General features: G+C 37.0%; 1 protein-coding gene across 6 annotated transcripts in view; it reads left to right on the plus strand.

Annotated features, from left to right (window-relative positions):
- POC5 (POC5 centriolar protein) overlaps positions 1-22,429 on the plus strand; it is a 33,805-nt gene extending 11,376 nt beyond the window's left edge. For all 6 annotated transcript variants that reach the window (XM_059694292.1, XM_059694293.1, XM_059694294.1 and 3 more), the window contains 7 exons: positions 2,213-2,389; positions 5,048-5,152; positions 6,737-6,916; positions 8,085-8,238; positions 12,519-12,751; positions 18,252-18,428; positions 21,385-22,429. In XM_059694292.1, the coding sequence (XP_059550275.1) occupies positions 2,213-2,389; positions 5,048-5,152; positions 6,737-6,916; positions 8,085-8,238; positions 12,519-12,751; positions 18,252-18,428; positions 21,385-21,528 (1,170 nt within the window). In that variant the 3' untranslated portion in view covers positions 21,529-22,429. The remainder of the gene's footprint in view (positions 1-2,212; positions 2,390-5,047; positions 5,153-6,736; positions 6,917-8,084; positions 8,239-12,518; positions 12,752-18,251; positions 18,429-21,384) is intronic.
- The last annotated feature ends 707 nt before the right edge of the window (positions 22,430-23,136 follow it).

Raw genomic sequence — 23,136 nt, forward strand, 5'->3', positions numbered from 1 at the left:
GGTTTTGGCCTGATGGTGGAATGACCACCCTGACATGCACTGACCACCAGGGGGCAGACGCTCAATGCAGGAGCTGCCCCTTGGTGGTCATTGCTCTCCCAGAGAGGGAGCACCGCTCAGCCAGAAGCCGGGCTCATGGCTGGTGAGTGCAGTGGTCTAAGCCATCAGTTGGACATCCCCCAAGGGCTCCCGGACTGCAAGAGGGTTCAGGCCGGGCTGAGGGACCTCCCCCTCTCACCAGTGAAGAATTTCATGCACCAGGCCTTTAGTATATAAATAAGTACTTAACCATTAATACCCCTTTGCAGAGACTATGAAATGAACAACTGGATGGTGTGCTAAAAGTTGCCTCATGGAAAGCTAGAGAAATTTAATTTTTGTCTTTGGCATTCTCTTCTTTATTATTTCTTTATTTGATTTCAGATCCAATTTTTGACTGACTCTTGGAAAATTTTCTCTTTGCTTTTGTATGTATATATTTTGGGTTCTGGAGCTAGGCTCTGTGCTTATTATTCACTGACTATGAGTTGAATTGTGACCCTATGACGAACTACTATAGAAAGTCATGGGTGGGGGGTGTGGATTCAAAGAAACTCAGTGAATTCCTTGACAACTTACATAGAACCAGAGAGGTCAGAATTGCCAGGAAAGTCATTGACCCTTGCACCCCAACTCCCCAATCCTTCATTTGCACTCCAAACCCTTATTTGCTCACTATTTTATTTAAGTTAAAGTATGTACTTTCAGATTCTGGGCTCTAAGCTTTCTTGGAACAGGAACCATATCATCATCGGCAATATAGTATGGTAGTTCGGAGCACATCTGGGTACAGATTGCTTGGGTTTGAATCCTCCTCCACGACTACCTGGCAGGGCGACCTGGGGTGAGTTAACTACTCTGTCTCTCTATATCAAAGGGATATTGTAAATGTTATATGAATTAATATGTGTAGGATACTTATGTGAGTCCCTGGCTAGTGGTAAAAGTATGAATCTTTGCAATTGTATCATTGGTCTTTGTGACCTCTGAGCCTAGCATGTTCCCTACCACTGAGTAGATGCTTAAAAATTATTATTGAAATAAGTGGAGGAATTGAACCCTCATCTTCTGTGTGAGAAACAAGAATTGTACCACCAAGAGACTCTCAAAGTGAGACCCTTCCATTTCTCTTGTTTCCTTTCCTGGCTCCTCTGTCTTGTGCTTGCCTTATAGAGAAGCACTTTCCAAAGCCCAGGCCCTGGTGCCTCACCAACTTCCATTGTATAACCTCTTCCCTGGAAAATAGCATTCTTTCCATGACATTAACTGAAGCAGATGACACTAAAATTGGAGCCAGTTATGTTGGACTGGAATATCTGCCTTCATACTAGTTTCAAAAGCTAAAATATAAAGTAGAGGTGGAGAAGGGGGTATTATCTGATTTCTAATTCTAAAAACTCTTGAAGTTTTATCTCCTGACATCCAGACCCATTTTCCCATCAACCTACTGAGTCTTTTATACTTCATATTTAAGTAGAATCCATAATTTCACCACTCAGATGGGCTTCTTTGGTGTTTCCTTCTATTGCCTTAATTCAGCCCATAACTTTCTAACTTGGTCATTTGTATTGGCCTCCTAATCGATTTACTTGCCACATATTTATTTCCCCTAGTGTTTGTCTTCCACATCAGACATGGCCAGAGGCCCACTGCCAGAATTAGTCTTGAAACGCAGATATGATTATGGCAAGGGTTTTAATCAGTGTCCAATGCTTTAAAAACATAAACTTTCAACTTAGAATTTCAGTTCCTCAAGTCCTATTCTGTCCTTTATGTATTGTACTCCATTCATTTTTCATTAAATCAAAAAATATATATTCAGTATTCAGAATGTATCATAAATATGGACATTTAAGTTCTTGAATAAACAAGAAGAAACTGTATATTTAGTGAATTAATGAATAAGACCTGAAATTTTTTTAAATGACAATAAGATTTAATACAAAGTAAGTTAAAATAAAAAAAAAATCCATATCTTTAGTATGGTGAACGTGAACCAAGAGGAGATGTAACTGTTGAACTTGTAAATGTTTTCATTAGTGATTTTTTAAAAAATAGCTTTCATGTTGATTGCTTGTTCTGATTTTTTAAAAGTGTTTCTTAATTTTGGTGTAATTTCAAGAAGCACTATTAAGGAACAAACTGCTTAGTTATCAGAATATTTCTTTTTCAGACAAACGTCATATCTGAACTAACTAAATGGAGACTAAATTTTATTGACTGGCACCGTATGGAAATGAAAAAAGAGAAAGAAAAACATGCAGCACATTTAAAACAACTGTGCAACCAGATCAACAGCTTGAAGGAGCTGCAGAAAGCCTATGAAATTTCCATTGGGAGAAAAGATGAGGTGTTCTCTTTTATATTTCTTTTAACTGAGATTCCGTAAATGTCTTGCTAGATAATAAGTGTCACGAAGTGCCCTGGTTGGTGTGGCTAAGTTGGTTAGAGCGTAGTCTGATGCACCAGAAGGTCATCGATTTGATTCCCAGTCAGGGTACAGTACCCAGGTTTTGGGTTCGATCCCCAGTTGGGGTAAGTGCAGATGGCAACCAATGGATGTATCTCTCTCACATCTCTCTCTCCCTCACCCTCACTTTCCCTTTCTCTTCCTCTCTGTCTCCCTCTCTTTCTTTCCTTCTCCCTCCCTCCCTCTCCTTTCTTCCTTCCTCCCTAAGAGGCTGGGAAGTGGTTTTTTTTTAGGTCATGCAAGATACAAAGGGAAAATCACTTCAGAAACTGGTAGAAAAATAGGTGCATAGATAAACAATTTATCTTCCTATTAAACATGCCATGGTCATGCCATTTTATCTTTGAGATCAACTTCAATGTGCTTGGAGTTTTAAGAGTACATGCTAAATGTACATACTAATTTTTCCTTCCTAACTGCCCATAAGAGAACTTTAGGGAACCAGCATTATCCACATTTTAAACCATCTTTTAGGGGTTATTTTAAGTTTCTCCCATTATATCTGTGATAAGTCTTTATTCACTGAAGAAGTCTGTTTTTTTATTGATAAACAGCACCTTTTATTTCACTTTCTGTTAGCCTGTTAAGAACTTGAAAGTAAGGTTCAGGTGTGTGCTAATTTTGTGCCTCCAGACAACATCTTGAACAAAGCAGGTGGGCAACAAATCAGTGGCTGCCCCCAGGGGGTGGTGGCTTTCAGAGAGAAAGGACTCACAGCAAACACCTCAACTGCTGGTCTGCAGATGTAGCACTCACTGTTTTAATTAACTGGATAAGGAGTCCAGTGTTTTTTTAAAATATATGCTTTTCTTTTGGTATTGCAAGGTATGATATAAAATTGAACATTTTTCATAGTTTACTTTTTTTAATAGATATTAATATCAGTCATTTTCTCTATTATCCTCAAAACTCCATCTTAAGGCTTTTAATTTTAAAGTATCACACATAAAAAAAGAGTTGTACATATATGTCCAGTTTTTTAAAACAAAGAAAGTAGATAGCCACCACCATACAACTTTAGAAAGAGAATATTAATAATATCTTAGAATGTGTGTCCTTTTCCACTTTTAAAAATTATTTAAAGAAACCAGAATAAATATCTCTCAGTAAATGTGCCCAATTTACAAAATTTCTTTTTGTGGCCATTTTTAGATAGATATTTCAGCTACTCAATACTTGATAAGAGAGAGTATTGTCTTAGGATTTAAAAGTCTCCGTAAATTTTTTTTAAAGAACAAAAATAAGCCCAGCCGCCGAAACCGGTTTGGCTCAGTGGATAGAGCGTCGGCCTGCGGACTGAAAGGTCCCAGGTTCGATTCCGGTCAGGGGCATGTACCTGGGTTGCGGGCACATCCCCAGGGTGTGTGCAGGAGGCAGCTGATCAATGTTTCTCTCTCATCGATATTTCTAACTCTCTATCTCTCTCCCTTCCTCTCTGTAAGAAATCAATAAAATATATATATTTAAAAAAAAAAAAAGAATAAGCCCAGCCATTGTGACAGTGTTTGAGCATGGACCCATGAGGAGGTTATGGTTAATTCCTGATCAGGGCACATGCCCAGGTTGCTAAATTGATCCCTAGTAGGGGTTGTGCAGGAGGCAACCGGTCAATGATTCTCTCTCATCAATGATGTTTCTATCCTTCTCTCCCTCTCCCTTCCTCTCTCTGAAATTAATAAAAACATTTTAAAAATATAATAATAAATGAATAAAATAACAAGAATAACAACATTGAAGAAGTACATCATAGTATGACTATTTTCTTTTATGAGTTTGTTGAATTCAGAAAAAAATTATTAAACAGTTATTGAGCTTGGCCAGCCAGCGTGGTTCAGCATGACTGGGGGGTTGAGTGTTGACATATGAACCAGAAGGTCACGGTTCCATACTGGCGGTTGTTGGCTCGATCCCCTGCAGGAGGCGTGCAGGAGTCAGCTGATGAATGATTCTCTCTCATCATTGATGTTCCTCTCTCTCTCTTTCAATCTGAAATCAATAAAAATATTTTTTAAATAAAACAGTTATTGAGAAACTTATAATCCAAGGTACTAAAGGTATTTAGGACCTAGAAAGGCCTCTGCCCTCAATTCTAGTCAATAAAGACTTTTTGTATATGTAGGAAAACTTTCAAAGAATGCTTGTTTTTCTTGAATTAAATGTCTGACCATACAGGGTAGGGCACAAGTAGGTTTAGGTGAAACACAGAGTTTATTCTTGTATTAATTTTTAATTATTGTATTATTTTCCGTAGGAATAACTAAACCTACTTGTGTCACACCCTTTATTTTCATGTACATAAATTTCTTTTGGTGATTACCAAGATACACATAATGAGATTTCTTTCCTCTTTTGTTCCCCTTCATGTAGTGTATTCATGTGGAGAAGTGTTTTTGGTCTTTTTAAAGATAATAAGTTAACTGGATGAATATAGTAGTGATCCATTGATATTCTCCAGCACTTTTTGATATATGAGAAAAGTCACTGTACTAGCAGCTGTTACTGTAACATCACAGTAACTGGCCTAGTTGCTGTTCACAGGTGATTTCCAGCTTGTCTCACGCCATAGGCAAGCAAAAGGAAAGGATGGAGCTGATGAGAACATTCTTCCACTGGCGGATTGGCCATGTCAAATCCAGACAGGATGTAAGTATAAAAACGAAAAGACGACTGACACACACTAGACTTCTGGATTCAGAATTGTTTAGGATCAAGTCAAAATGAATTTAAGGTTGCTCTCATTTCAAGGAATTTGATTTTGGTATAGTTTGGGGAAAAATACCTCATATTTTATAGATCTATTGATATATCATTTCCTTTGTCATAATAGGTTAGTAGGGATTGTACCTAAATTACAAATGCCTTGGTAATGGAACCCCTTTAACAAATTTGACTCAGATATGGTTATATGGAAAAAGAATTTACAGTCTTTAACATATCATATGGTTCCCATATTGTTTCTCCTTGTAAAATGCCTGAATACATTCTCCTCAAAAAGAGGCAACACTATAGTTATACATTATAAAATTGTATAAATGTTCGTTGTGTAGACTTGCCTTAGAGAATTAAAACCATGTCTATATAGCTTTTTAAAAATTATCCTTAGTTTGTACATAATTTAAATTTGAACACTGTTCATTTTAATTAAATAAGAGCTGAATCAATATATCAGAGTACAGGCAAACTGAGAGAGAATAATAAGTTATTGTCTCAGAAGTGGAAAAGTATGAATATGTATATATCCTACAAGAAAACAGAGTATAAAGACTCAAGAGTATAGGAGGTAGATATATATATATAGTTTTAAGATAATGCTCATGTGAGCCATCGAGTGATCTCTGTGCATTAGTTCCAATAAATTAATATTAAATGTTAATATTTTTAAAACAATATTTAGTATTAATAACATCAATATTTAATGTTCCACTATCATGGAATAGGATTCCTCCTAATGCTTTCATTTTTTTAAATTAATCCCAATAGATCAATCTACATTAATCAGACTGAAAAGAGCTATTTAAAATATGAGTATTTAGACCATATTTTGAAAGTTATTCATCAAGTGACATAATGAGAATATATATTTTTTTTATGTTAGCTGAAATAGTTGAGGCTGCCATTACTTTTTTGAATAGCTTTTCAAATTTAAGAAGATTGAAATTGGAACTACTTCTTCAAAAGAATTTAGATTCGTTGATAAAAAGCATAGCATATGTTCCTGTTTGAATCAGTTTGGCACTATATATGATGAAAGTCTGTAAATTAAATTAATCTTGCTTATGGTGGTGTCCACCAAGCTGAAGGGAGAATAATGCCATCTCAAGCCACAGTTACCTTTTTGCCTTCCATCCACTCTGTTGTCCTAGTCCTGGTTTCAGCTAAGGGGTCATGCAGATTCAGAACTAAGATGGCAAGTGGCAAGTTACTCATTTTCTTTCATTTGTTTTTTGTTGTTGTTGTCCCCCTAACTTGATTAGTTACATAAAAACAATGATGTGTAATGGATAAGAAAGAGCTTAGGCTCTGGAATGAGGCAAGGATGGCTTTTCCCTGTCTACTTGGGCAGGTTACCTAACCTCTGTAAGCCTGTTCTCTATGCAGATAAGAATAACTACACAGGATTAAATAATAATGTGTGTACACTGCTCACCACCGTGTTAGGTTTCTTTTTATTACTGCCAGTGTATTTACCAGTGCACTGTGTTTTAAGGTTATAATACTTTCATTTAGGCTTATGAAGGGAAACTAGCTGACCAGTACTTCCAGAGAAATTTACTGAAGAAAGTGTGGATAGGCTGGCATTCTACGGTGCAAAAGAAGTGGAAGGACTTGGTGGAGCGAGCTTGTCAAGCAAGAGCTGAAGAAGTTTGTGTCCAAATTTCCAATGATTATGAAAACAAAGTTGCTGTGGTAAAACTTCTATTTTTTAATTTATTTTTACTTTCCTTTAATAGAAATAAACAAGATGGGTAGCATCACTCACTGTTACATTATAGTTAGGCAGAGTGACCCATTTCTAATTCCATTTAATGCAGTGTATCTTCAAATGAGACTATGTGACTATTTGGGAAAGAACAACACTAATGAGTCAGATTTACAGACTTATTTATTCTTTAAAAGTTATAACTCTGGCCTCCAAACTTACGTTGGAACTCTTGTGTGTACATGTGTCTTGAAAATGTAAATCACTCATAGATCCTTATGTCTCTCAAAGCATGTTTTCTTATACTTCTTTTGGCTTTTATTTAGCCAAGAATAGAGACCAAAACAAAAAATGTTTATCCTCTTGTTAATTTAAATAAACTTTATTCATATAAGGTTGATTTAAAGCAGTTAGATACAAATTGGAATTATTTTCCCATTGACTTCTAATAATAAAATTAACATTTCCATGGGAAAACATTTGAGACTCAAAATGAAATAAAAACTGTATTGTAGAATGCAGTAGGCCTCTTGAAATAAAATACTAAAAGGAAAAAATATTTCATTATTATAGTACAAAGTTCTTAATGTTAAAAATCAGTATCATAATACAAACAATTTTCTGCAATTGAAAATGACATGCAAAAAATGAAGTCCCTATATATTTCGTCTATGGGAAAATGTGTTGCAACTAATATCACTTTGCACTTTAAATTCTATAGTATCATTTAGTTTTTTAAAATGCTGTTAATATTACAGGCACTTAGTTATTTTTTTTCCAAAGGAGAGAGGGCTATTTGTGGCTCCTAATGTATTTTGTTTAATATTCTACATAAAAGATTTATGGTAAGAAATGGTATATCTTTTTGGATAATTAAAACACATCAGCAACCTTCAGTGGGACTGGTATACAATTCCCTTTGTTTGAACCTTGACTTTATGGTTAGAAATGGAAATGGTTTGTTGAAAGACACTAAAAGTAAGATGCACCGTTTAAAATAAAGTGAGACACATAGCAGAAGAGGCATGTGGCAAAGTGTTTTTAGTACCTGTATTTCACCTAAAAATACTTCACAGTGTAAGTCTACTTTTTAACAATAAATAATATCCTTCCTTGTATTACAACCCTTTTTTTAAAAAATTCGCCTTATTTTAGTTATCTGGAGCTTTGGAAAATGCAAAAGCTGAGCTCCAAAGAATGCAACATGAAAAAGAGCACTTTGAAGATTCCATGAAGAAAGCTTTCATGCGGGGGGTGTGTGCATTAAATCTTGAAGCCATGACAATGTTTCAAAATAGAAATGATGCAGGTTAGTGTTTTACTTTAGAGTCTCTGCCTACTTTCAAAAAGAATTTGAGATTTCAGTGATTAGTGTGGTCTTTAGTACTAATTTTTTGCAATAGATATGTCTTATCCAGGTATTGTATTTTCTTTTTAATATATATGTATTTTTTTAATTAATTTCAGAGAAGAAGGGAGAGGGAGAATCATTGATTGGCTGCCTCCTGTATGCCCCCTACTGGGGATGGAGTCCGCAACCCAGGCATGTGCCCTTGACCGGAATTGAACCCGGGACCCGTCAGCCTGCAGGCCGACGCTCTATCCACTGAGCAAACCAGCTGGGGCCAGGCACTGTATTTTTAACTTCATAGTGTCATATCCAGTTTTAAATCCATCATGAAAATTCACTACTCAGGGTTACTTAAACTCTTAAGTATATACGCTCAGAGTTACAACAATGCTTTGAATGTATAATGCCTTTAAGTGCAAAATTTCTATTTTTGTCTTTTCCTAAGTAACCAGTTTCCTTGGACTATTTTGTTGATTAAATATTTCTTATCTAGTCATGGTTTTCCATTTTTAAAAATTGCTTGTTTTCCAGTTTAAGAGAAACCGCAATTAAAACTCATTTCCAAAAGTTATAAATATAGATCTGTCTATAGAAATAAAAAATTAGAAAATTATTTCAAGAAAAATCCATGTATTGGCTCGGATCTGAGTTGTTGGGTCAGTTTCATGAACATGGCTTAGATGAGCACATGACAAGAATCCTTTGCCACCAATTTGCATTGAGGCCTAGTTTCCTTATTGGGCTTTGGTTTTCTTCTCTGAACAAACAGGATAATATAAACCTTCTTTACCTTATTTAGCTTAATAGAGAGATTCTTTTGAAATACACTTTTTAAAAAGATTGTAGTAATTATAGCATGACTATCATCTTACATGCTAAAGTATTTTTTATTTTACAGTGGCTTTTTAAAAATATATATTTTTATTGATTTCAGAGAGGGAGAGAGAGATAGAAACATCATTGATGAGAGAAAAATCGTTGATCAACTTTCTTCTGCACCCCGCACACTGGGGATCAAGCCTGAAACCCGGGCATATACTCTGACCTGGAATCGAACCATGATCTCCTGGTTCATAGGTTGACGCTCAACCACTAAGCCACACCAGCTAGACATTACTGTAGTCTTAATTCATTCAAGTCAGCCTCCCATGTTTCATGTGAAACACGAACATTTTGCAGTATTCCCTGATAGTAAATCCTATCTAAGACTCATGGTTAACTTACCCATGAGGCAGTTTCATTTTGTAACATCATTAACATGATTTCATTCCAGTGAATAACTTCTCTGTGCTTCATTTTAAAACATCAACAAACTTTTATTATATAAACTGTGCATGTTGTGGGTGACAGTGAATTAAAGCAAATTGTTTTCTCTCTGAAACAGTTGGGGTGTATGGCCCATATGTAGGTTAGAAACATAGAATTATAGATTATCAAGGCTAAATAGTTTATCTTGCTGATACCCCAAACTGTGCTTAATTTCTCTAATAAATGGTCTTTTAATTGAGTATCAATGCTGAAAACAAACTTACCACCCCCAATAATAGACTAGTCTGCTTTTAGTTACAATTATTAGCAAGTTTTATGTATTAAATTGAATAATTTAATTATCTACTCGAAGAGATATTAGGTTTCACAAGTAAGGTGACAAATTATTATTAGAACTTCCTGCATTTAATTACAAGAAATCTGTTTTTCATAACATACTTATGCACATGAATTGACTTAGGACAGAGTATTTTGCCACCTCTATAAATTGATCATCTTAAATTTTAAATTCAAATACAGCTATGTCTCCTACAGGCAAACATCCATAACAGGATTTGAAGAAAATGTATTCTGATAATTACCCAATATGATTTGTTTTTCTCCTGTTGCTTTTACATCCACTGTCTTCTGCAGCTAATGCCAAGTTCTGGGAACCCAATGGTTTTGAGTGGCCTTGTGCTATGTTTATCATAATGAGGGATAAAGATACCAGGAATAATAAGACACACAGTAAGCAATAGGGCTGGGGGAGCTACCAAAGGCAAAGTTCACTGTGATCTAATGCTGGGTTTGCTCTGTGATATTTAGGTTTTGTGGCATTTTAATAACAGCTATTAGTTCTCACAAGAAAAAAATTACAACTGGTCCCCTTTCCTCCCTTAAAACAATTGCTTTTTTAAATGTAGTTTTTAATAATGCAATGTTCCTAATGTATCTGTCTTGTTAGAAAAAAACTAGTATTTGATTTTTTTTTATTTGTCCTGATTTTTTGCTATCATCTGCAATGTATCTCATGTTGTGCAATATCCTAAATCTTATATTTGTAAGTTAGAAGTTTCTATGAAGAAGGCAAAGTGTGCCTGTCCAGAGTGGCTCAGTGGTTGAGCATCGACCCATGAATCAGGAGGTCACGGTTCAATTCCCAGTCGGACGGGGCACGTGCCCGGGTTGTGGGCTGGATCCCCAGTGAGGGGTATGCAGGAGGCAGCCAGTCAATGATTTTCTTTCATTCTTGATGTTTCTATCTCCCTCTTCCTTCCTCTCTGAAATCAATAAAAATATATTTTAAAAAGAGAAGGCAAAGTGTGACAATAAAAATGGCCTTTAAGCTTGCCGAAATAGCTCAGTTGGGAGAGCATTAGACTGAAAAATGGCCTTTAAAATTATACCTGCCAATTTTCAAAGCAATTTTAGGAAGAGTAGAAAAATACTTAACAATTGAAAAAATTTATCCCAGTTAAAGCAAGAATAATTATTAAAACTTACAAACTGCATACTCCACCCAGGTAAGGGAGACTGGGTCATCTGTCTCTCTTTCAGGGAGCCCCTTGGCCAGACCTGACCTGTGTACTGGTCCCACATCTGATATGAAGTCTGCCACCCACCTAAAAACAGATAGTCAGAATCACTTTCTATCAAAAGCATGTTAAAACTCAGTATGTGTATGTGTTGATTTCAAAGCAAAAGCAGTATTTTATATTGAATTAGCCCCTTTCATCAAATGATTTCTAAGGACACGTGCATTATAGTCCTCATTAAACTTCGTTAATCAAAGTTTATATTTTTTATATAAATTTAGTATAAGAAAAGGACTTACACAAAAGCCCGTATTTCTAGATGGAAAGAGGACAACACAGAAAACTATTTAAACATAGGGTTACATACTCCATTCAGATATTCTGAAAACCCTCACCCTTTCTTTGGTATCACAAAAATATGGTTTTAAGTAGAAATTTTAACCAAATTCTAATATTGGGATGGAAAATATAAAACAGAACCCTTAGTTGCCCTACCTGGTTTGGCTCAGTGGATAGAGTGTTGCCTGTGGACCAAAAGGTTCCAGGTTCAATTCCACTTAAAGGCGTGTACCTTCGTTATTGGTGCCTCCCAGCCCGGGCCCTGGTCGGGGCTCGTGCAGGAGGCAACCAGTCAGTGTGTTTTTCTCACATTGATGTTTATGACTTTCCTTCTCTCTTCTACTCTCCCTAAAAAAAATAAATAAAAATAAATTAAAAAATTCAATGGAAAAATATCCTTGGGTGAGGATTAACAAAATAAAATAGGATCCTTAGTCCTAGTTTCTCTAGAATATAAGGTTATTCACTCCTTTGATCTAAGGTTAAGGTTCAGTTTAAAGAGAAAGTTACTGTATGTGTGTCACTAAAATCAGTTAAGTGTGCAAATATGCTCTTAATTCATGACTCAAATAATCCACCTGCAAGACCTTATTTCTTTTACAGTGTCAAGATTTACTTATTGATTTATTATTGTTTGCTGAAAAAATCAATAAAAATACACTATTTTTGTTAGGATAGGAGCAGCGGAAGGAAATGAGAGGGTATGTTGATATCAAAAAATTATTCTAAAGATCTAAATATCAGGACATTTATCAGGATAGTTGCATAAATTAACACAAAAGGACATAAATCCTCAGTGTGACCTTATTATTTTAATGGTTGTGAGGTCCCACCTGAGTACAGAATTTATTTTTTTCTTTTAAGTAAGAGCAAATCATTCATTTGCTTTCACAAGTTGAAGGAAGTGATTTGAAGTCTTCAGTAGTTAATGCTGACATTAATCAGTTAACAGTGACAAACTATTAACTAAACATGCATAGAATATATGACAAATTTGTACACATTTCTGTTAAGACCAAATTGTAGCTATTATGTATTAAAATTGTTGGGAGACAAAAGTAATCTTAACTTGGAAGAATGTAAATGGAATTAACTTGTGATTTTTACGGCTAGACTTCACAAATAGTAAGAAGGAAGAGTATGGTCCTGTTCATCTGGATCCTTCGGCTCCGATACCCACAGGAGCCGCCCCAGCACCGTCCTCAGCAGCAACAGCCATGGGAGGGGCCAGCACTGCTGCCTTTCCCTCTGCCACGTCCATCACCTCTGCGGGGACTGCTTCCGCCTCCTGTGTGTCTGCTCCTCTTGGTGCGGGGTCCACGGCTCCCACTGCGTCAGAAGAAACGGTCAGTGCAGTGCACGCAGGTGCCGCCGGTGTTAGGAAAGGGTTCCCCACTTGGGGGTATGTTGGATATTCTGAACTCAGAACATGCTTTCTCATGGATAAAAAAGCCTTTAGGCCAAGTCACAGAAAATATTTAATACACAAAGTAAGTAAAACATTGATTTGTAAGTTCTGTAGAAAGTTCTACTACAGTGATAATTAAACAAAAATAACTTTTTCATTTTACATTTTTCAAAAACTATTCAGGAAAAATAGATTTTAGAGTTGGTTTTGTTTTTAATTTTGAAGAAAACAAGTGGGTATGTTCAAGGACTTAGTAGGTTAATGGCTCTTTTGTATATTTTCTGTTCAACTACAGCCTTCCCTTTTCCTGGATAGACATTATCATTAACACTACAACTCTGTAGTAACTCCATCTTGATTTGATTAAATCTTAATGTTTAATTCATAATTAGAATGAAGATAGGAGCAGTTTTTCCTAGAGTCACCATTAGAGAAGTGCTTAGAGGGGGAGAGCATTGTGTGGGGATGGAGTAATTGTGTGAGAATTGGCTGGAAGTGGAATTGATCATGCTATTAATGTGGAAGAGTTACAGACAGAGCACATCATGGTTCTGACTCCTCTGCCTCCTGGTGTTAAACCTGTACTCTTCAGTGTCTCTCCAGAGAGAAAGGTATAGGGATACAAGTCAGATTTATCAGACTCACCTCTGTAGGGCTTTTTTTCTTTTTTCTTTCTTTTACACTCTACCCTTCCCTCCTCTAGCTTGGCACAAAGGCATGTGTAGTTCTGTGAAGGTCTCAATGGTTTGGTTTGCTTGTCTCCCTCCTCTTCCTCACCCTAACCACTTACCTGAGAGGAAAGATGATGGCAGAATAGGTTTTAGGTCTGACAGTCCCCCTCGCAGGCCATCAGAAGGTGCCATTGCACAGAGTCAACCAGACAATTAGTCATCTTCAGTATCCCCGCTGACTTAGCTTCTGCCTTTTAGGAACTATTAACTTTAGGGGAAAGTAATTTGAGATGTGCTATTTATCATATTTTCTCTTGATTCAAAGAAGTTTAAAAAACTTCTTTGAAGTTTGAAATGTGATCCTATACAGATTATTCTGGTTTTTCATTCATGTTGCATATTCAGATAATATACAAATAACTAGATTTTTCAAAATTCCCTTCTTAAAATATGACTACACCATTTATAATCTGCATTTATATATAAATCTGAAAATGCATAGGAAAAACTGAATGAATAAGTGTACTTACCATCCTTTTTGTTACTTATTTTTTAAAACAATTGGATCACCTGAGATAATTTTAAGTCTCTGAAACTTGAAAACACAATATGTATTGCGTAGAAAGCTCTTCTCCATCCCTCCAACTACATCCTACTTTTCTGAAACAGGTACACATTCAATTTCATTCACATAAGGACAGCCTTTAGGGCTAGGGTGAGAGGAGAATCACAAGTAAAGCAATCTAAGTGTAATACAAGTTTTGTCCTTCTTTATATAATTACAATAGTCAGATTCACCTCAATGTGTCTTTCTTGGTTTTAAAAAGAACCATAATAACAAAAGTAGGATTTACAGTTGTTCGTATGGAAAATAATACAATAATTAATAAATAATAATACAAGAATAAACTGTTTTTCACATACTCCACACTGTAAACCTACTTAGGCCCAACCCTGTATACTAGTTAGATAACTTACCTAATGTGAAACCATCATTGTCAGGAACAGGAAAAGAAGACTTGTGATCCAGGCCTGGTGATCTTTCCACTTTAATCACAGAAGCTTCCTGTGAACATTCAAAACTTTTCCAGTTTTCCTCAGTACTTCCAGTAGCTAAAGGAAGGTGTGTGTAGAAGTAAACTGTACAGATTTGGGAAAACAAATAACTGGAGAAAGGAGGATTACCATTCTAGTGAAATAATATCTTCATTTGTAAAATTCTTTCCTTTCTGTGCATGTCCTCAATATCTTCTATAATAATAAAAGTGTAATATGCTAATTAGACTGGACAGCTGGACATCCTTCCGGATGAAGCAGCAGCGGCGAGGTGGAGGCAGTTAGGGGTGATTAGGCAGGGAGGCGAGCAGTTAGGAGCAATCAGGCAAGCAGATGAGTGGTTAGGGGCAATGAGGCAGGCAGGCAGAGTGGTTAGGGGTGATTGGGCAGGCAGGCAGAGTGGTTAGGGGCAATCAGGCAGGCAGGCAGAGTGGTTGGAGGCAATCATGGAGGCAGGCAGAGTGGTTAGGGGCAATCAGGCAGGCAGGCAGGCAAGCGGTTAGGAGCCAGCGTTCCTGAATTGCGAGAGGGATGTCCGACTGCCGGTTTAGGCCCAATCCTGCAGGAATCCCTGTGGGATCGGGCCTAAACTGGCAGTCAGACATCCCCCTAGGGGTCCCGGATTGCAAGAGGGTGCAGGCCAGGCTGAGGGACACCCTCCTCCCCCTCCCCCTCGTGCATAAATTTCGTGCACCAGGCCTCTAGTGTTAAATAAAATGTCAGAATTTCATGGTGGGAAACATTTTTCAAAAAACACATTAGGCAAGTTATATAAGCAAATATATTGCAGTTCATGAGGTTGGACAATAGATGGCACTTAACTTTTTCTAACTCCATTTGGAATAATTAAGGGATTTTAGTTGGATTTTTAAGCTATTTAGTAAAGTGTGTCTTCTAACTTTCTCTTCATCTGAATGAAAATGAAAGGGTATCATTAGGCAGTTGGTGCTGCTTTCCCATTTTATAAATGAGGAAATTGAGGCTTAGAAAGAGTAACTTGCCTGAGGAGACAGTAACAAAAGTAGAATATGTCAGTTCTCTTTCTTTTATTATTCCTTTTGTTTTTGCCCAGCTAATGTAATTAGTTGACAGTGGGGGGAAATGAGTACACATATGTATTACCCCTGATATAAATATAACTTTTTCTACATGCCTTTTGTCCAGCAGTAAGCAACAAAATCTATAAAAGCTACCATTACTTTAGGATCTGATCATTGCATTTTTTTACAATATATTCTGTAGAAATAACTTGTAAAAGAAAAGGAGTCCATTTCCACAAAAATTTGCTATATATATAGTAAAAGGACTAAGATAATTAGATAAACTAGTTTGTTGGTATTAAAATCTCTCAAAATTGTAGCAATTCTCTATTCATGGGAAAAAAGTATATTAACAAATCAATAAGAAAAAAGGCAGGACACAGAAGCATTTATAATAATGATATTAATTATGCATAAGAATCAAAAGAGTTCATAAAACAAATGAATGGTTGCCAGGGGTTAGGAGTAGTGGGGGAAGGGAGATGGATATGACTAAAGGGTAGCATGAGGGACATCTTTATGGTGATGGAATAGTTCTGTGTCTTCATTGCCAAATCTACACATGTAATCTATAGCTATAAAAGCCTAAGTGTCCATCTGACCATCCGACTGGTAGCTATGATGCGCACTGACCACGAGGGGGCAGACACTCAACACAGGAGCTGCCACGATGCACACTGGCCATTTAAAAATAAACAGCACTACATACCTGGCACCGACAAACCAACACTTGGCTTCCCCCAAGTGGGACACAGGCCCCACCACCACACCAGAGCAACACCCCACCAAATCACAGCTAACACTGCCAAGACCCCATGGCACAAAATGCGGCCCACAGCCCAGCCCAGCCCGGAAATGGTCGCTGTAGGAGCCGGGTAATGACATCATGTAACAGCGCCCAGCTTCCTCTCCCTAGCAACTAGCCTCCTTGCAGTTTCTTCAGCCCAGGAACCTGACTTGCTTTATAGCTAGGTGCACACATTTTACAGTTTAACCAAATGTTTGTTAAGCATTTTCCCTTGCCTCATCTCGTTTGATCCTCACAGAAGTCCTGGAGTAGGTAGGTAGGAGACACAGTAGAACCCTATTTTCTTTTCATTAGCAGGAAAACAGAGATTTAGAAAGTTTAGAAACTTGACCCGACTGAAAAGAAGTAAGAATTGGTTTACATTGAAAATGACTTCAGGTTACTAAAAATGGAACTCCCATTTGACCCAGTGATCCCACTACTAGGAATATATCCCAAGAAACCAGAAACGCCAATCAGAAAGGATATATGCACCCCTATGTTCATAGCAGCACAATTCACCATAGCTAAAATTTGGAAACAGCCTAAGTGCCTATCAGCAGATGAGTGGATTAGAAAACTGTGGTACATATACACAATGGAATACTATGCTGCGGTAAAAAAAAAAAGGAACTCTTGCCTTTTGCAACAGCATGGATGGAACTGGAGAGCATTATACTAAGTGAAATAAGCCAGTCAGAGAAAGATAAATACCACATGATCTCACTCATTTGTGGATTATAGAGAACAACATAGACTGATGAAAAGGGACAGACCCAAAGACTGAGAAACAGCGATCAGACTATTAATCCCCAGAAGGAAAGTAGGGGTGGGCGGATGTAAGGGGAAGAGATCAACCGAAGGACTTGTATACATGTATATAAGCCAAACCAATGGACATGGACAACGGGGGGATGGGAGCATGAGTTTGTGTGGGGGGGGGAGGTTGGGGGTTAATGGGGGGGATGAGGACACATTTGTAATACCTTAACTAATAAAAGAAAAAAAGAAAATGACTTCAGGTTTTCTCACTGTGCAGAATACAGTCAAACACTGCTACAGTTAAATATTTTACCCTTTGTTCTCCCTGCATGATCTACAATAATAATCTGCTTCGTGTTGATATTTACTGCTGTGTGCTCACAATTACCTGAAAGAGAAACTGGGGTGCTTCACTGGGCTGGAAAAAGTTTAGCTAAATCAGAAAGCAGGTCTAATTAAGTAAGTTCATCTATATATAGAAAAGGCTAAGTTGACTCATGCATGCACAATACATATAAAGCTCTCGCTGGCGCCAATTGCACGCATGTGTTTTGATCTGTGATTGTCGATTGTGAATTTGGCTGACACTTTTATTATAGAGAAAGGGAAAATAACAATACTAAAATGTTCTGATTAATTTCCTTTCAATGTGCACAAATTCGTGCACCAGGTCACTAGTAAAGTGATATAGATCTATACCCAGGCATTATACCAATGTCAGCCTCCTGGTTTTGATGTCATAATTATGTAAAATGTAATCATTTCTAGAAACTGGGTGCAGAATACACAGGCTCTCTCCCTATATTGTCTTTATAACTTCCTATAAATTTATAAGTATTTCTAAAAACAGTTTTTTTAAAGTTGGTGAAGTCCTATAAAATAGTTGGCATACCAAAGTTAAAGGGATGCTCTGCGGTGCTCAGTTTTATGTTGTGATTTTTGTCTCATTGTTTGAAGTTTTTATTTTCCATGTTTTAAGTTTTTATTTTTTTTCATGTTAAAGTTGATTGAATATACAATTATTTTAAGTGCCTATGTATTATCTTCATAAGTTATAGAACCAAAAGTACTATAATTTTGCCATGGATTTTCTACCAACTAAATATTTCTTTGCTTTTTTAGTATGTACCCAGAGTTGTGACATCTGCACAACAGAAAGCTGGAAGAACAATTACAGCCCGGATCACGGGGAGATCTGATTTTGCTTCAAAAAACAGAATTAGTAGCAGTTTAGCTATAATGGGAGTTTCTCCTCCCATGAGTTCAGTTGTTGTGGAAAAACATCATCCAGTCACAGTGGTGAGTGCACATTTTGAACCTTTTGTCAAAATCTATGTCCTGAAATTTATAGACCAATAAACACTTAAATGACATGCTGAGGAGAAGATCAACATTCATGATGACTGGTTCTTATTCTGCCTTTTACTATTTTGTCTTTCTATGCTTATTACACACCTGTCTGAATCTGCCTTTCCTCTTTTAATAAATTAATTTCAGAAACATTATTTCTTCTCAACAGTGTAAAAATGATCAAATACAAAAAGCAACACAGTGTGTCAGTGGCCAGAAGGATAAAATATAGAAATGATTTCTCATTCATTTTAAAAAGAGGCAAAAACTGTTAGCTTATTAACTAGCTATTCATGTAGCAGGTTTTTATTACAAGAACTACTTCCCTACTTTTATAATTTATTAAATTTTTGCTCCTTATTTTAAATTCTTCTTCCCCTTTTTCAATACAATTGTCATCATATTTCTAGTTTGGAAAAAGTTGGTACCTCCATGGAATTTAAGCAAAAAAAATCCAACAAAACAAGTTAATGCCCCAATTATGCTACTTATTGCCTTTGTGATCATATATAAAACAAGGAAAATAGTTGAGCCTTCTTTTTCTCTTGTGTAAAATGTGAGTCAAAGAGTACTTAGCTCTTATGGTTTATTGTCAGAATTCAGGATTAAATGAAATAATGTTGTAGAAAGGCAATTTGTAAACTGTAAAACCAAAAGCAAATAAAAATTGCTAGAAAAGGATACAGGAGCCCTATCTGGTTTGGCTCAATGGATAGAGCCTTAGCCTGCGGACTGAAGGGTCCCAGGTTTGATTCCAGTCAAGGGCACATGCCCGGGTTGCAGGCTCAATCCTCCGTAGGGGGCGTGCAGGAGGCAGCCAATCAATGATTCTCTCTCATCATTGATGTTTCAATCTCTCTCTTCCTCTCCCTCTCTGAAATCAATAAAAATATATATTTTTTAAAAGGATACAGGAATACCTCTGCGTTATTTCTTGTACTCAAGAATTACCTCAAAAAGTTTAATTTTTAAAAGTAACATCATATTCCCAAAGAGAAACAGGATTGATTTTCAAAGAGAATTCTCTCACCTTGGCCAGTGGGCTCAGTGGTTAGAGCATTGGCCCAAGGCCTGAAAGGTCTTGGGTTCGATTCCGGGTCAAGGGCATGTACCTGGTTGCAGTTCAATCGCCAGCCCTGGTTGGGGCATGTACAGGAGGCAACCAATCAATGTGTCTCTCTCACATCGATGTTTCTCTCTGTCTCTCCCCTTCCCTTCCACTCTCTCTAAAAATCAATGGAGAAAAATAACAGCAATAAAAAGCACAAAATAATTTTTTTTAAAAAGTTGAAGGCTTTAAAGAGACTACACATGTTTATTTTTAATTTAGATAGCCTTTTGTTTTTAGATTAACAATAGAAATTCATATTTTACAGAAAAATAAGGAAGTAAAGACTTGTAACGTGTTTCTGAGTTTATCACACAAGCTGCCCTTTGCACGTGCAGTGCTTCTCCAATAATTGACCATGAATTAGAAAGCCACAACTGCTCCCATTGTTACCTGACTTGGATATGTGACAGACATGATGGCGAGCCTCTCTACAATTTTTCATTTTTCCCAAGAATCAAGATCCAGAATTACCAGAAAGTTATTACTAATAAACCAGTAATCAGGTCTCTGACACTTTAGCGCCATCTGCTGGTTAATTGCTTGCTTCTGGTGCTACTTCATTCTCTACTGGATTTTGTAGATCATGATACCCATGGTAATGTGAATCTATTTCTACAGTTCCTCTTGCCAAACCCCCCCAAAGAAAAATACTTCTTTCGACAGGGTCAGATTAGGTGGTTAGCAACTAAAATTTCATAGTAGTGGCAAGAATATCTCCCATTTGTTATGATTACCCAGTTAATTTATATACAAAGAAACATATAGTATAAAAATATTTAAGGAGGTTATTTTTCCATTTCCTTAAAGAGGAGCTCTTATTTTTAAAACAAAATCTAAAATGAAGACATGCATATCTGTATCATAGAGCTTTTGAAATGCATAATGAATGTTTTGATCAAATATATATAATTTTACTTCAAGTATTTTAGAGATGGCTTTTCTAAGTGGGAGACCCTAATCAGAACCTACATGTGCTAGTCAGTGACATGAACTGAGAACTCATCTGTGTAACACATCCCTCTATGGCCTACTGAGAAGCTGTATTGGGTATAATACAGGAAAGCCTTACATGTGTACATATTACACAGATGTATACGTGTAATGTGAACTTATGTACATAATACGAACTTGAACATCTGCATGTATAGATGAAGGCAGATGTGTCCTGACTTTAATGCATCAGTGCTCATGTCTAAGATGTTCCTCTGAGCTCGGAGGCAGTGTGCATGTCCTCCCCTCAACATGTGTCCCTAGTCTCTACTTATTTCTTTATTTAGAAAGTTGTGGTCCATGTGAAGGGAGCACCAGGCCTCTGAGAAGTCCTCCTCGTGTGTCACCATAAAAGGTTTAGTCAGTTCCCAGGTGAAATATGACAGGCCTGCTTTATGCTGGTTTGAAGCAAGGACCAGACTGGATCCCTTACATGTTCCCCAGGACTGGACTCCACATATCCCAGTGGAGGGCTTGGGGGGTAGGACCCTTCTTCCAGACACCACAAAGTCCCTTTCTGCACTTCGCCTCTGTAAGCATATGATTCCATCCAGTTGAGTCCTCCTTGAGAAATGAATGCTCCCATGGCTCTCTCTGTGCTCCTCTCACATAAATTACGGGTATTGAGCACATCAGTCTAATTGGCTGTGGGTTTCTTATGGAAAAGGATCACCACTTGTTGTAACCACTACTTCAATTCATTGCTTGACACTTAACAAATGTTGGGTTAAATTATAAATGATAAAATGACATTTAATATGTGTAATTTTATAGGATTATTAAAAAAGATTTTTATCTTTTCAGCAAACCATTCCTCAAGCTGCTGCAGCAAAATACCCCCGGACTATTCATCCTGAAAGTACTACCTCAGCTTCCAGATCTCTCGGAACTAGATCGACTCACACCCAGTCTCTCACAAGCGTTCATTCCATCAAAGTGGTTGACTGAAATGAATACATTCATATTAAGATCTTTTAAGTGCTCTGGTTTTACCAAGGATTAGAAGTCTTTAGTTTCAAATTTTTCCATATTTCTAGAACATCATGGATACATCATGTTCACCTTTTCAGAATTATAAGAGACTTTTTCAAGCCACACCATCCTTTGTAAAATAATATGTAGGATTATTTTAATGTTATTTTTTTAATTTAAGCAATTAAGTAAAACTTTTTTAAATTAAAAAACCGGACTATATTTTTTAATAGGCTCAGCCTGTGGCTGATTATATCATCAAAGTATATAAATCCTGTTTTCTCGACATTATTCCACAAAGCTGAATCATTTCCAAGGTTACTAAGTAAACTTTAAGAGAAGTTTATTTTAAAAATTATTAAAACTAATTGAAACTAAGGTATTTAAGTGAAAAAGATAAAGACCAAGAGTAGTGATATTTATATCACAGTTTTTTGTGACTGTAGTGTATTTATCTTCATTTTCTAGTAGTCCAGCAATTAAAAACGGGGAAATGGCAACACCTATGAATAATTTTTGATGTTAAAAGGAAAAAAATTTACCAGCACAAAAACACAGTTACAGAAACATCAAAAGAAAATTTTCTATTAGAATGATCCTATTTCTGATATTCTTCCTTGCCTCTTTGGAAACCTCAGTTTGGAATCAATATTGTTCTCTCTAAACATCCAGTGTCCTGGAGTGGTGTAGCCCTGGGCAACTCGGCAAATCTTCCAAGCCTGCATAGAGACTTTCCAATGCTGGCCAATAGGAAGAAACCATCTGGGCAAAACTGACGAAGCAGTACAGAACCAGGCCTCTAATGATTCGTTGCTGGCTGCCTGGGTTAAAGTACTTATGGGTGCATAAAACATGAGTAGATTCTGAAGTATCTGTCTAGGGCAGCCATGGGCAAACTACAGCCCGCGGGCCGGATCTGGCCCGTTTGAAATGAATAAAACTAAAAAAAAAAAGACCGTACCCTTTTATGTAATGATGTTTACTTTGAATTTATATTAGGTCACACAAACACTCCATCCATGCTTTTGTTCCGGCCCTCCGGTCCAGTTTAAGAACCCATTGTGGCCCTCGAGTCAAAAAGTTTGCCCACCCCTGGTCTAGGGCCTCAATTTCCGTATTGTTAACAGGAGTGGATAGATTTAATAATCTGAAGCCTCTTCCATTTTGAACATGACCTAGTTCTATGCTCTAATTGTGTTGCAGGAAACAGTTTTTCTTATGTCCTTACATTGTTAACAGGACATCAGCTATCCCATTTTCTAAAGGGGCAAATCAGGGCTTTTCTGAATTATTAGAAGTATCTGGCCATGTCTTAGAGTATTAGATCCTTCTTATGCCAAACTTGTTCTGGGTTCTGGCCCAGCTCCTACTGTGGCAAACAGCTCGTGGGTTACAACAAACACAAACCAACAGCACCTCATCTGCTGCCTGTACAGAGGGCAATCTCCTTGCCCCCTTCCTCTCCCCGAGGGCTTCCTCCCCTCCCAGTCCAGTCAGGAGGGACAGGCAGGCTCCATTTGCAGTCCACTCATGCAGCCCTGAATTAACACCGATTGTGGTAAACAGATCAAGTCTTCCTTTCTC

The sequence above is a fragment of the Myotis daubentonii genome, chromosome 4 (genome assembly GCF_963259705.1).
Source record: "Myotis daubentonii chromosome 4, mMyoDau2.1, whole genome shotgun sequence".
In the NCBI taxonomy this organism is placed as follows: domain Eukaryota; kingdom Metazoa; phylum Chordata; class Mammalia; order Chiroptera; family Vespertilionidae; genus Myotis; species Myotis daubentonii.